The sequence below is a fragment of the Polyodon spathula genome, chromosome 22, assembly GCF_017654505.1.
Source record: "Polyodon spathula isolate WHYD16114869_AA chromosome 22, ASM1765450v1, whole genome shotgun sequence".
NCBI classification, from domain to species: Eukaryota; Metazoa; Chordata; class Actinopteri; order Acipenseriformes; family Polyodontidae; genus Polyodon; species Polyodon spathula.
The window spans coordinates 29,618,334-29,632,549 of NC_054555.1; the positions used below are offsets into that span (position 1 = coordinate 29,618,334).

General features: G+C 43.0%; 1 protein-coding gene across 10 annotated transcripts in view; it reads right to left on the reverse strand.

Annotated features, from left to right (window-relative positions):
- LOC121296848 (armadillo repeat protein deleted in velo-cardio-facial syndrome homolog) overlaps positions 1–14,216 on the reverse strand; it is a 131,511-nt gene that overhangs the window by 57,821 nt on the left and 59,474 nt on the right. Inside the window, exon 1 of one of the 10 annotated variants that reach the window (XM_041222709.1) lies at positions 11,168–11,609. The exons of the other annotated variants lie outside the window; for them this stretch is intronic. Coding sequence (XP_041078643.1) covers positions 11,168–11,188 — 21 coding nt within the window. The 5' untranslated portion in view covers positions 11,189–11,609. Of the gene's footprint in view, positions 1–11,167; positions 11,610–14,216 lie in introns of those variants that run through there. 10 annotated transcript variants of the gene reach the window in all.

Sequence of the window (14,216 nt, forward strand, 5' to 3'; positions counted from 1 at the left end):
AGTCACTCATTCTGTGATGCCCCAGAGCTGACACACCTGAATAAAAGCATTGATTACTAAAAGACACTTCTGACATCACTTCCTGCGCAGAAAGCAATAAAACAATGACAGGAAATTGCTCATCTGCAAGGCCCACAAATTCACCTGTCATTTCTGCCTGGTTTATTTCACTAACCTTTCAAAGCATGTCTGAACAGCATTCCGATCTCATACGGCAGCCAGGTGTGCACATCTTTGCAATTAGAGAAGCACATGCGCTCCATTTCACACAGCATAGTACCTCTCGTAAGCTGTACTAGCAGTCAGAGCAAGGGTCCTGATTAGAATTACACCATCCCTAAAACCAGTTCAACACCCACCCCCAGAACTCCAATCCTGTAGGTTCTAGAGTGCTGGGGAGGTTCCGATGTTCCAGATTCGTTTTGTATTACAACGTCATCATGAAACAGCAAGGCTAGTAGGGTGAACACTGCAGGGCACAGTAAGGCCACCTGCAACTTAATCTGCTGTCTCAGCTGCACCAATCATTGCTCTACCCAATGAGAAGGCATGTCTGCACCTGCCAGCACGCGGCTGAAACACACAGTTCCTACTGAAGGAAATCTGTAACAAAGGAACCCAGGCAATGAAGGGATCGCTCTACACAGAAGAATCAGTGGACTGCACCCCTGTCAGACACTGCCACACATGATGAGAAAGGCAAGACAAACTGTGCCTGACAGCGCCTGGCACCACCTGTCTGTCAGCCTCTGCTGCTGCGCTATCACTGCAATGCTCTCCAGTAATCTGCATGCTTATCCACCGTCTCCAAAAGCTGAAAGTCAAAACAGCACTTTTAAACCAGAGTATGAAAAATGTCTCAAGTGAGCAGTTGAGAAAAGTGCATGGATTTATATGTGAATGTGTACCATTTAGCTCAGACCCTCCCACAACAGACTTACAAAATGACTGGTTTCACAATCTTGGACTACCTTACCTATGGCAACAACGGGCAGTCCAAGATTAGTGCTGAGCAGGGACTGTGAAACTAGTCCAAGAGAGTAGAACGGAGGAAAATCGAAACAAGGACAGGCTTAACATTTGAACAAAGGCTGTGCGTTGAATTGAGAATGCGTGTCAAAAAAGATCTCACATCAAATCCAAAGCAGCATGTGTACAGTAAGCAGCGCTGAAACTAGCAGCACATTGTAATCATCTCACTAATTCCTGAAACAACTTTGCTTGGCGGCAGGAGCAAAAAGCACTTAAAACATGATAGGATGGATACATATTAGAACAGCGCCAGAGCAGCGCCAGAGCAGCGCCAGAGCATCTTTAGGTTTGCCTTCCAGCACACAGACTGTTAATACAGACTGCCTCAAACCGGAGTGCTGAATATCATCACTCTGCTGTTAACCATGGACCGCTATAGTGACCTTTTTGTGCTGGAAATTTCACAGGTGTGAATGTGTTCAAAAGGGCAGGGCTTCTCTCTCTCTCTCTCTCTCTCTCTCTCTCTCTCTCTCTCTCTCTCTCTCTCTCTCTCTCTCTCTCTCTCTCTCTCTCTCTCTCTCTCTCTCTCTCTCTCTCTCTCCTCTCTCTCTCTCTCTCTCTCTCTCTCTCTCTCTCTCTCTCTCTCTCTCTCTCTCTGCAGCTGTCAGAGTCTCTGGAAACGTCTGCATTTGAAAACGTCCCATTCAACTGCACTATTTGGCAGGTGTTCCTCTGGGTTAGTGCACAACTGGAACTCTTGTTTTGGACCATTTTGACCACAACTTTCTGGAAACTGAATTAATATGACTCATGCAGTACCTTGCAGAGTTTGGAAAAACCCAAGTGAAATATTAAAACATTTGCACAGCCACGTCAGCACAGTCCTCTGCAATCTGTCTCTTTGCTCCGTCTACAATTTGATTTTCAGTTACCCATAGCAGAATGCATTTTGTGTGAAACTAGAAGACACATCTCAACGTGCTCTTCATCTTTCAAGCCTGGTAGTTCAGAGACGCACAGATGTAATGAGGTGTGCTTAAAAAAAGAATAAAATACAGTGGGGTGAGGTTATTATTATATTAGATTAGATGCCCTGCTTTGTTATTCTCTACCCAGACGGAGTGCTTGGAAAGACTCATCTACTGCAAGAGGGTCAGATAATGGGCTCAATATGCCAGTCTACTGCAACCAGTGAGGATTTCAAAACCAAGATACATCAAACCATGAGGCCAGCCTGTCTGACTGATTGGACAGCACCAATCCGAAAGTCCTGGCAAGGGCCCATGACATCAATGCTGTACTGTACAGTCTCTCTCATTCTCAGCCAGGACTTAAACCTATTGGGCTATTCACCAGCTCTGAGCCTTCACCCCCTAGCCTGCACCTTAGACTTGCAAAAAATTTTCTTCATTCAGCCAAATATGTTAAATGCAGTATACAGTACAACACCACCATGTATAATTAACATAATTGCAGTATTATAATAATGGCATGCAAATAATTAACATTCAGCATGTACACAGTACAAATGCAGACTGTTTCATGCACATTAAAAAGAAAAAAGTGTTATCAAACAGCTCAGACGTTTACAATACCTCTTTCACAAAGAAATCTGGCTACAGTATAATCAGCATACAATTTCAATTCGACAGCAATAAAAACAGACATTAAAGCAAGTAACACGGTAATAACCCAGATTTATTGCCAACAAGTGCCATCATGCACTATACTGGAGGATAAAAAAATAGCACCATAATTCCTCCAGAGTGACTATTCTAATGATAGGATTTGAATTTACTGTAACGGCATACTGTGGCAGAACTGCAGCACAGCGATGACTGCAATACATCTTGCACTGTGAAGATGCACAGACACACAACGAAGGGGGACTGCAAGAACTGCACAACGATGACTGCAATACATCTTGCACTGTGGACATGCACAGACACACAACGAAGGGGGACTGCAAGAACTGCACAACGATGACTGCAATACATCTTGCACTGTGGACATGCACAGACACACAACGAAGGGGGACTGCAAGAACTGCACAACGATGACTGCAATACATCTTGCACTGTGGACATGCACAGACACACAACGAAGGGGGACTGCAAGAACTGCACAACGATGACTGCAATACATCTTGCACTGTGGACATGCACAGACACACAACGAAGGGGGACTGCAAGAACTGCACAACGATGACTGCAATACATCTTGCACTGTGGACATGCACAGCACCTGTGCTGGCCCAAAGTGAATAAACCCATCTGAACTTCACCAAAGAGTAAAAGATTGTTAAAGGCTTAGAGGAAATGTGTCTAGAAAAGAAGATTCAGAAAGGAAAGACGACACGGACGATTGAAACCATATGGCAAGGCTACTACAGTTGCTGCTAAAGACTGAATAGCATTGTAAGCAGTCCACTCTCTTCACCCTTTCAGCAACAGCACAGATTGTCTTGTACCACTGCTAAATGTGAACTCCCACCAAAAGGCAAGCCTGCCATGATTTCAATGATGACAGTTCAAACCAGGATTTTAAAAAGAAGAAGCATTGCAGATGGAAGGACAGTTCACAAAGGAATTTTAATGACAATGTGAGGCGAGAGTGTATTAAATGGAATGTCCAGACAGTAATTTATGTGTACAGAAATAAAATAATTTATTTTTATTCTCTATACACAACAAAATAATTAAATAACAAAAGAAAACAAAATGGTGTGAGGGAAGGAGTGCAGGGGTGAAATCCAAAACAAACCGTGATGACTCGTCTTTAATTGTCTTCGTGGCGACCCATACATAAACAAAAAAGACAAAAGAAATGTTAGTGTTTTTTTGTTTTAAAAATCCCGCTGCACCAAACCAGTCTCTCCCTCCACCCGTTACTCCTCCTATTTTACTTTCGGACCAACCCCGAACACAGTAGTACGTTCCCTTTAGTATGTAATGTCCCGCCTCTGTAGTCAGCGGAACACCAATCCCCAACTGACACGTGTCCTTATCCTTCACTTGACTCCAGTGGCTGGAATTTACATACTCGTACTTCCGCCCCTCACCAAGGTGCCGCCCCTCAAAAGATGACTTTTGCCATGGTCACGAGATCTTGGTAAGGGAAGTCCCGAGTTGGTTTGATGCCATCTACTGTCGGGAGGCTGAATCACAGACCGAAAACCCTTTGACTCATCACAGACAAATTAAACACTTTGTTTTGGATACTTTAAAAGAGACAGACATGAAGCATTTGGTTAGGCAAATAAATCAGTGTCACGTGAAATATGTTCTCCGTCTGTCCAGGCTGGGTCTGAAGTCAGCATTCACAAATACCAGATTGGCAAGCCGCATGGAGCTCTGCACAAGAGCGGTGCATTTCAAAATCTTACCCTCTGTGCTGACACTGCCTGACAGACTGCCTGGCTGTAAGGGGTCAGAACAGCTTAGAAGCATTTTCAGCTTCTTTAGAATCTGAAATGCAGAACATTGCTCTGCGTGGCTGCTTTTGGCAGGCATGGACTGATGGCAAAGTTCTCGAGTGGCACTGTGTGTTATCACATACAGAGCAGTAAGGTACAGTACAGTACAATGCAATACAGCAGGATCACATCTCATTTCAGCCTCTTGCACTAATGCTATGGCATTAAAATTATGCACATGCATAACCAGTACTGCATGTGTTTCATACTATAGTAAACATCATACAAAGTAATTCTTTATAGTTCATATTTATACTGAATCCATGTTATTTAAAAAGAAAAAAAAGGTATCCTATATAAAGGTGTGGTGTTATTCCAACCACAGAATTTGGGGAATTTTAAACTCATGTCAACAGCTTTGACATTTTAACATGACATCCACAAATCAGTGATGTGATGAACTGAATCCAACATAGCAAGCACTCCTGCTCCACAGAACCCTTGCATCCAAGAATGTTTGCTGTCAGAGCTCCAAAACATTTTGATTTGATTCTCTGTGCAATGAAAGAATGCACAGTTGTGCAACGATCATAAACAAACACATTCCATGAAACATGTGGAGCACAACTGCACGGCAACGGCAAGAAGAAAAAAAAAAACAGACGCATTGCACAGCCCCATTGAGATATACAAGACCCCGATAAAGAAGAAACATATGCTTTACTAGGTAGGAATTTCTATACACACTGTACTGCCAGTTCATATGGGTCAACTGGAAGCAACTACTCCAGCTATTGAAGGGATTTGCACAGATATTTACATGGAGAGTTTTAAATTCCCCAGTCCTGCGGCTGCAATAATACCACACACCCCTCTAGGGTAATTTTAATGCAAACCTGCTAATATGGTAATATGCAAATCCATTCCACTCTATTGTGGTAAAGCAAGTCCCATATTTCTTTGAGTCTATTATAATGAGAGTTTACATTAATTTCCAATAGTTACATAAGAGTAAAAGCTGTAACAAAGAAAATAAATGTGTGATCAATTCAAGGCAGGTTCAATTTGTTTGAAATTGCACCGACCCATCACAATCCACACAGCTCTGAAAGGGGCAGACGGTTATTGTAATTGCACAAGAGTCCACAGAATAATATAGAAGGTTTACTAGCTTTGATAGGAGTCTGGTGCACAGCTGAACAGGATCCTACTGAAAGCAGACAGCAGTTGGAGACACGCTCTTCTTAAAGATGAAGGATAGGACTCCCCCAGCCTAATTTCACTTCTATAAACGCTCTTGAAGAAAATACATTTGCTTTACACATGTCCCCTGAACTTCTAAAGCTGCAGTAAAATCAGGAAAGCTGCAATCTATCAACTACATAACCAGTACTGTGTGTCTACAGCAGTCAGCTCATCCTCATCCTTCATTCTCTCGGAACCCACTTCATTCCAAAATGTTCGATTCTCAGAAACATCTTTAAACTCTACGACCTCATCGCTTGCTGAGTTTATTACTTTTGCAATGATCACTATTACAACTTTAATAACTTTTATTAGTTGCCGTGACCCATGAACTAAAGTGAAGTCTTGATTTAGCAGCCCTTCACAAAGCTCTGCATGTAGTTAGATAGCGCAGGACAGATTGGTTCCTTCACAGCGTGGTCTATGGCAGATCGCCACACCAAACATTACTGCGATAGCGAGCTTAAAGACGACTGCGGGGAAAGCCAGAACGGTCTGTTGCTAAGCCAACATTTGTTTCTCTGGACGCTGTGTAGAGTTAGGACTGCCTTGGCTGTCATGCAGTGAGCTCCAGCCCATCAGGGGTGCATGATACTCATTTATACGACACAAAATTACTAAAGGCTATTAAAAGGAAGCAGTAAAGTATTCCTGCCAGTCAACCTCTATCTTGGGTCACTGAGCAGCTCAGCAAAGCCACTGGAAGAGACTCCAGCTTACACTGTTCCATTATGCTTCACTACTCCATGGGAAACAAACCATTAATACATAAAAAAAAAGAAAAACAGCCCCAGTTAGATGCATTCTAACAATGCAATAACAGTACAAGATAATGGTACATGACAGCTGCTGATCAATCGCAATGGAACCATTGTGTGAACACTATGCACCATTGTTCACCAAGCATTTCAGCACCGATTTTATATATATATATATATATATATATATATATATATATATATATATATATAGAGATAGAGAGAGAGAGAGAGAGAGAGAGAGAGAGAGAGAGAGAGAGAGAGAGAGAGAGAGAGAGAGAGAGAGAGCCTCTCATACCCCTGTACCTCTCCTGTTTATTATTAAAACCCCAACTCAGACAAGCTGCAAGGCTGAAAGCAAGTTCTCTTCTTAAAAAGTTTACTTGCCCAGCGGCAACTTTGATCACACTCACATTTGCCTTGGCTGTTTGCCATGAATAATGAGATGCATTGTCTGGCAAACTGAGGGATTCCTAAAACCGCAGAAAGAACTGGACTTGCAAAAGGGTACAAGCAAGTCCAACTATGTTTCTAATCAACAATACTACCGAATTAAATAAAATTGAAATAAAATGCAAGCATCAAAACCTGATAGTAAATAACATTTCCAGAGGGCTGGGAATACCCTTTAAAAGGCCCAGCTATAACATCATGGAGTCCTTATTAAGTTTTCTTTTTACACTGGAAATAAATCACTGCTGGAGCCCAATAAACAGTTTTATGTGGTTTATATAGAGAGTTTCCTTGAGCTCTCGTTAAACCCCACTGCAAGAGTCAGCACCCAACACGAAACGATCGGACCCAGAAGCCGACCCCAGACAGATGATGAAGGCTTGTAATATAATACACTTGTAATACACTGTACCCCCTTTCAATCTTGTAATACACTGTACCCCCTTTCAATCTTGCTTACATCTGTAAAGCAGTTTCAGGGTACTATCTGACAGCAAAGAAAGAAAACATATAAAGCATAAATGTGTGCAAGTATATTTCTGCACCTCAAGGAATGAAGCCAGCCACAGGGCTCTGTTGGGTACGCAGCCCTTCAGACAGCATGCTATGAGCTCATGTTTTCAACGCATTGCTTCCGCCTGCTCGCCCCTGTCTTTCCCCATTGGTTCTCTTCAGTTGTTGAATACCCCTGGACCTCTCGCATCCTTCACGACACTAATCTGCTGCTGCAAGGCTTTTGCTCCTTTAAATAACCAAAGAAAAAGCCTATAGATCCTGCTTTATGTAGAGAAACTCAGTAAGGAATCTGCATCATTAATCACGCATATAAAAGTCGATTTCCTCCCAAGAATCAGCAGCGTTGCTCTGCACTGAAGTTGCCATGGCTGCTTGTTGACATGCAGAAATGTGTTTTCTACTGATGCCATATTGGAATACAGCCAAAACTTACAGTAGCAGGAGAAAGACAAGGGCTGTGCTTCAGCTTAAAGGAAAAAAAATCTGCTCTGGCAGCAGTAAGGAATCTAAAACCTACTCATGATTTTATGTGACTTGGTGCTCTTGCCCAGAGGACACCTTGGGACTTGCAAGCCAAAGTACAGTACGCATTACGCTCATGCCACATTTAGGCAAACTAACGACTCAAATGAATCCTGTTACGTTTTCCTCATTGTCCATGAAGCTGTTGTGGGGCAAATCATACAGAGTATGCTGACAGAGTGCTGTATAAATACAGCTGTTGAAAGTTGGGATTTATCTGGCAATTGAAAAGCAAGTCTTAACAGTTTGAAAGCTGAACCTGCTTCTGATCTTGCTGATATGACAGAAGGAAGGTTTAGAATTAGAACTGGCTGCTCATAAAACATTCTGACAGGCAAGCCAAACACCAGAGAATACACCCTGGTCATTAAGGACATATATATAGCCTACAGTATCTGATTTAAATAATGAAGAAATGTAACACCTACAATTCAACAATCATCTTCTCTGAAAGAAAGAACATTTTGAATTCTAGGGACTGCAGACAGCGCTGAGAATCTTATTTTAATACGTAATAAAACAAAATAATTACGCTGACAGGAGATAGAGTAACCGAGCATCATCAACACACATTTCCAAATGCTTCATCTGCTGCGTTACACAAGCCTATCGTTCTGAGGACTCCTAGCTGACGCCAATAAATGAAACCCCAATGAAACTATGAATTTTAAAAGGGATGTTGTGCTGTAAAAAAAAGCATATTGAGGAGGGTGGCTATCTGGGTTTCTCTTGAGTCACTCGCCCTGCACTGCAGTGCACACCCCGAATTGTTTGCGTAGGTTCGGCATCCGATCTATTTAGGAAAAACGGGGATAGGCTCGTCAGTAGCAAAGGGACAGATGACCTCGGCTGTTTTCCTGAACCACATGCAGCCCCCCTTGTGGAATCTTGTGGCAGGGAACGTTTCCAATTACACACGCCGAGGCTCAGAAGTGTATAGGCAACAATGATCCTTTACATCCGAATAGATCAACAATGATCCTGTGCATCCGAATAGATCCACAATGATCCTTTACATCTGAATAGATCAACAATGATCCTGTACATCTGAATAGATCCACAATGATCATGTACATCTGAATAGATCCACGATGATCCTTTACATCTGAATAGATCCACAGTGATCCTGTACAGCTGAATAGATCACACAATGATCCTTTACATCTGAATAGATCCACAGTGATCCTGTACAGCTGAATAGATCACACAATGATCCTTTACATCTGAATAGATCCACAGTGATCCTGTACAGCTGAATAGATCCACAGTGTTCAAAGACCTCTGCAATGCCGGAGCATCAGGAGTCCCAGCTATTACACGTTGCTTAACTTTATACCGTTGCAATGAAAACCGGACTCCAAAAGCACGCATATCACAATGTACTGCAATTACATTTCACACAAATCAGAGGAGTGAGCCAGTACCAGAAGAGAACACAGATAAGCACATACAGTTTAGCTGCACAGCTTTGTAAAAGGGCTTGTGAAATGTCCAAAGAGAAATGCTGCTTTTCCTGTGCGTATCCCAAACCTCTTCCCTTGAGTTCTGTGCTCTCGCAGTACGGCTCGCTTGGTAATGGGAGAGCCACCCAGTCATTAAGAGTCAAGTTCAAAATAGATCTGTCAATTAAACCCAAATATGGTTTTACTGATTTGGCCAGCGCTATAATTAAAGAAAGCATGCTGTAATCTTCCTCTAATTAAAAGCGTCGCACTCCACAAACTGGATCTGGTTTGGATACAGATGGTTTGAAGTCCAGCATTCCTGAAGTCTGCATCATTTACACTGAAATGAAAACAGTGCAGTGGAATGCATTTCTAACAGTGTGTCACATTACAAAAAAAGAAACTACTATATTTAATTCAAGTAGAAATCATGGTTTGAGATGCATGGTTTTTCCATTCCAAAAAAAAACCTTATTTGTTTGCTATTCTTAAAACAAACAAACAAACAGTCAGACAGCAGAGTTCTATTTCTCCCCGGGTTTAAGCACTATAAAAATCAAATACTTAGGTTTGAGAGTCCCATTTAGAGAGACGAAACGTAAAGAGCCAGCCCTGGAGCAGGTACCATTCACACTGCTGAGCACCGGGACCCAGTGAGAGCAGGGCCCTGCATACCAAGCAGTGTGACAAACAGAGCCAGATGCCTACTAAAATGAATGAACTTTGAAAGGGTCATAAGACGTGAATGGAATGAATACATTGAAAGCATTCCAGTGATTGTCAGGAACATGGGAAATTAGTTGAAAAAAGACTTCTTTAAATGATCTGTCTACTTCATCTATGGATTAACCACTATAGGGTTGTGGGCAGTTTTATGATAAATACAGTACATAGCTGTTGTACCAAAATGAAACCTGAATTATCACTGAAGCACAATTGTGTACAGAAACTTTTTTCCCATTTGAAACTCATATGTAAGATCTCCAGCAACCCTGTAACACCTTTATGCAGTGCAGCACAGCTGGAGCTTCCAAACAGAGGCACAGCGAACGTATCCAGGCTGCGTCTCTTCCATCCCTTTCAGGATTCGGGGAGGTCGTCGGGAGTTGACTGGCTGTTGTTTTTTGTTTCTTTAAGTTTATTCTCAGCTTGGAGCAGAGCCAAGGTTTGGGAAGAGCAGCTCTAACAGTTTAGAGCATGGCGCTGTGCTCACACACAACCCTCATTCTAACAGTTTACAGAAACAAAAAGGTCACGCTGCTTTGCGACCTTATAAGTGCTTTGCGGTTTCTTTGCCAGGACTACTCAATCTTTCTTGCTAGTTAGAGAGTTGCATTACGTGACCTGCCAATGGAATCCATAAGGGAGTTTCATCTTACCACTCGCAGTATAATGGGGTTATTTTGTTTGTTTTAAGAGCCTACAATGCTGTGTGTGGAAATGATATGAACACATGACAACCATATGCATATGTGTATACACACACTGTGCATACATTATCCACAATACACACACATGCATGGAATAACTAGAAATAAAGGCAGGTCATTATTTAACTCTAATAGAGATTGTACCAGTACTACTAGCCTGCCTGCAAGCATCAGCCCCAATCCATCACCCCTTAGCCTTGAATGGAAAGCGACAGGTCAGAAGCAAGAGAAATCTCCAGCCTTCTCTTTGAAAAGCTGCAAAGAAAATCTAGTTAGGTGAAAGAGATATAAAGCTGCACAGCTCCCCCTCTGCAGCATCTTGCTTTGCTATTTCTACAGCATACAGTACTATCCCATAGACAATAGCAATCGATAAAGCCAAAAAAGAAAAAGAAATGAAATGCAACCAACCTGTTTAACTTCGGCAGGCATGCTATGCTGTGGTTTGTACTCCTTATTAAGATGAATGCACTTCAGTGTTGCTCTGAGTTTTTATGGTTTGCTTTTCCCTGACTACAGGCTCATCTTTCTACATATAGCTCGGCTGACTTGAGAAAAGAATTTAGCTTTTAAGCTTGGCTTTTAAAGTTATTTTTCTGGTTTTGTTTCCCCCTGGTGCAGCAGCAGCACCAATGCACCCTCCTCCTGCTCCTCCAAATAAAATAAAGTCCAGTCCCCCAGACAGTTAGAACAGCAGAAGCAAATAAAAAGGAAGCCCTCACTCAGACTGGGCTGCTCGCGTCCTGCTCCCTGAACAGACTTCTCAGACTGCTCGCCTTCCCTTCCCACAGCAGCGCCAGTCTATGCAAACTGAACCCCCTCTGGGGGTGGGAGCTGACAGACTGGCACAGCTGGGAGCTCAGAGAGAGCATGCACTGACCACACCTTGCAGGCTAGAGAGAGAGAGAGAGAGAGAGAGAGAGAGAGAGAGAGAGAGAGAGAGAGACAGACACAGAGTACAGGAGAGGAGCACACACACACAGCCAGACAGAGAGAGAGAGAGAGAGAGAGAGAGAGAGAGAGAGAGGTCTCAGGTGCCTACTCCTCTCTCTCCTCGCTCTAACAGGAAAGAGCTCTCACACTCTCGGCTCCTCTCCATAGAGAGAGAGAGAGAGAGAGAGAGAGAGAGAGAGAGAGAGAGAGAGAGAGAAGAGAGAGAAAGGAGAGAGAGAGAGAGAGAGACAAGGGAGAGAGGACAGGGGGAGCCAGAGAGAGGAGAGAGAGAGAGAGAGAGAGAGAGAGAGAGAGGAGAGAGAGAGAGAGAGAGAGAGAGAGAGAGAGAGAGAGAGATCTTTGTGTCTTGAGATGAGAGAGAGAACGCCCCCTACATCCCTCCTACTTTGTGTGTTCCTCATGTCGTGATAGAGAGAGAGAGCCAGAGAGAGAGAGAGAGAGAGAGAGAGAGAGAGAGAGAGAGAGAGAGAGAGAGAGAGAGAGAGAGAACTAGAGTCGTCTCTCACAGAGTACAGGATACACACTTCTCCAGTGTCTCTGACTCTCCAGACTAACTTCAATCCTCTCCTCTTCTACACTGACCTCGTCTCTGTCTCTAACAAGGAGCTCTTGCCTCACCCACACACAGACGGGAGACAGAGAGAGAGAGAGACGAAGAGAGAGAGAGAGGGAGAGAGAGAGAGAGAGAGAGAGACAGAACACACACAGAGAGAGAGAGAGAGAGAGAGAGACAGACAGAGAGACAGAGAGGAGCACACACACACAGCCAGAGAGAGAGAGAGAGAGAGAGAGACACACACATACGCAGACACACACAGCCAGACAGAGAGAGAGAGAGAGAGAGAGAGAGACAGAGAGAGAGAGAGAGAGAGAGACACACACACACAATGACTACTGTCTCTCGGAGTCTCTCTCTCTGGAGAGAGAGAGAGAGAGAGAGAGAGAGAGAGAGAGAGAGAGAGAGAGAGAGACACACACACACACACTCTCTCATGTCCTCTCCTCGTGCACAGGCAGGAGTACAGAGAGAGAGAGAGAGAGAGAGAGAGAGAGAGAGAGAGACACACAGTGCAGAAAAGGAGCGCGCACACACACATACACACACACTGCAGGAGAGGAGCGCGCACACACACATACACTGAACTCCAAAGGTTTTCAGGGATGTATATTAAAAGGTTTGGTATTTTAAAAAAATAAATAAACTTTTAACAAACACCCTTTTATTTTTGCATACAAATAAAAGCAGATCCTCCTGTAAAGTTTCCCTTGGTTAGTCCCATGCTTTCTGTCATGATCTGATCGCTCTCAGGTGGTATTTTCTTGATTAGTCCCATGCTTTCTGTCATGATCTGATCATTCTCAGGTGGTATGTTCTTGTCCCCTAGCCTTGTTAACATGCTCACTGGCATTGGTGAGCTAGCACGGAGTTTCCAGTGACAGTGATGTTACTGGAGCACAGATGGCACGAAGGTTAATTTCAACACATACATTGTTCATCACCTTAAATATAGCAATCTGTTAGATTTCTTTCCTGTTTTCTGCAGAGCCCAAGAATAACACTTCACTACTCCTGCTGAGAGGAAACTTGATAACTTTGAGCCATTATTTTCTACTTTCAGGATTATTTTTGTTAGCTACTTCAGCATGATAATTGAGTATACCTTATCCTTAGCTTACAATGACTGCATTATCCACATTCCCCCTGAAAAATAAAAAAAACTAGTGAACTTGAACAGTACAGAATGAATAGAGCAAGCTGGGCTGCTCAGCACTGGCAAGTGCACTCAGCGTGTTTCTACCAATGCCATCAGTGTGTGCAAAACAGAACACTAAATCATTTAAGTAACCAGTCCGATCTATTTATAGCTGCTGCCAGACTAGCCAAAACATTTAAAAATGACTAGTAGACAAGATTACATTGTATTGCATATATAAAAGATAAAACACATACCATAGTCTGAGAGTTTATTAACTGTGTTCCTATCGTCTTTATGATAATAATTACAGTCCCAAAGCTGCCAGTCTGTTCATATCACACTAATGAAACGGTTAACCAGTTTACTGAGGAGGAAAATGAGAAGCCTGCTGTGGCCTGTTTCACATTAGGAGCACCTAGTGTTGCTAATGCACTTAAGCTGCTGTTTGACTCTGCTCAGCAGCCCAGAATGTGGCAGTTACCATATATGACAAAGATGCATGGCCTCCCTCTCTGTCCCTCTCTTTCTTTCTGTCCCAGCCCTGACAAGGACTTGGGTTACTATACAGGGTATTAGGAAACACCAATGCGTTTCTGAAGCACAGAACAGCCCTGATCTAGATTAGCCTTTTTAGCTCGGCGACAGTATTGAAAACAGCAATCCAGTCTCTTTGCACTGTCAATATAAACCCCCCTCAATCAATATCCGAGCATGTCCTTCCTACTGGATGTCTTGAAGCAGGGAAATGACAAGGGTCAGAATCGCTGTTGCATTTTCTAATTGAATCGTCATTTTGCTGCAGGTCAATT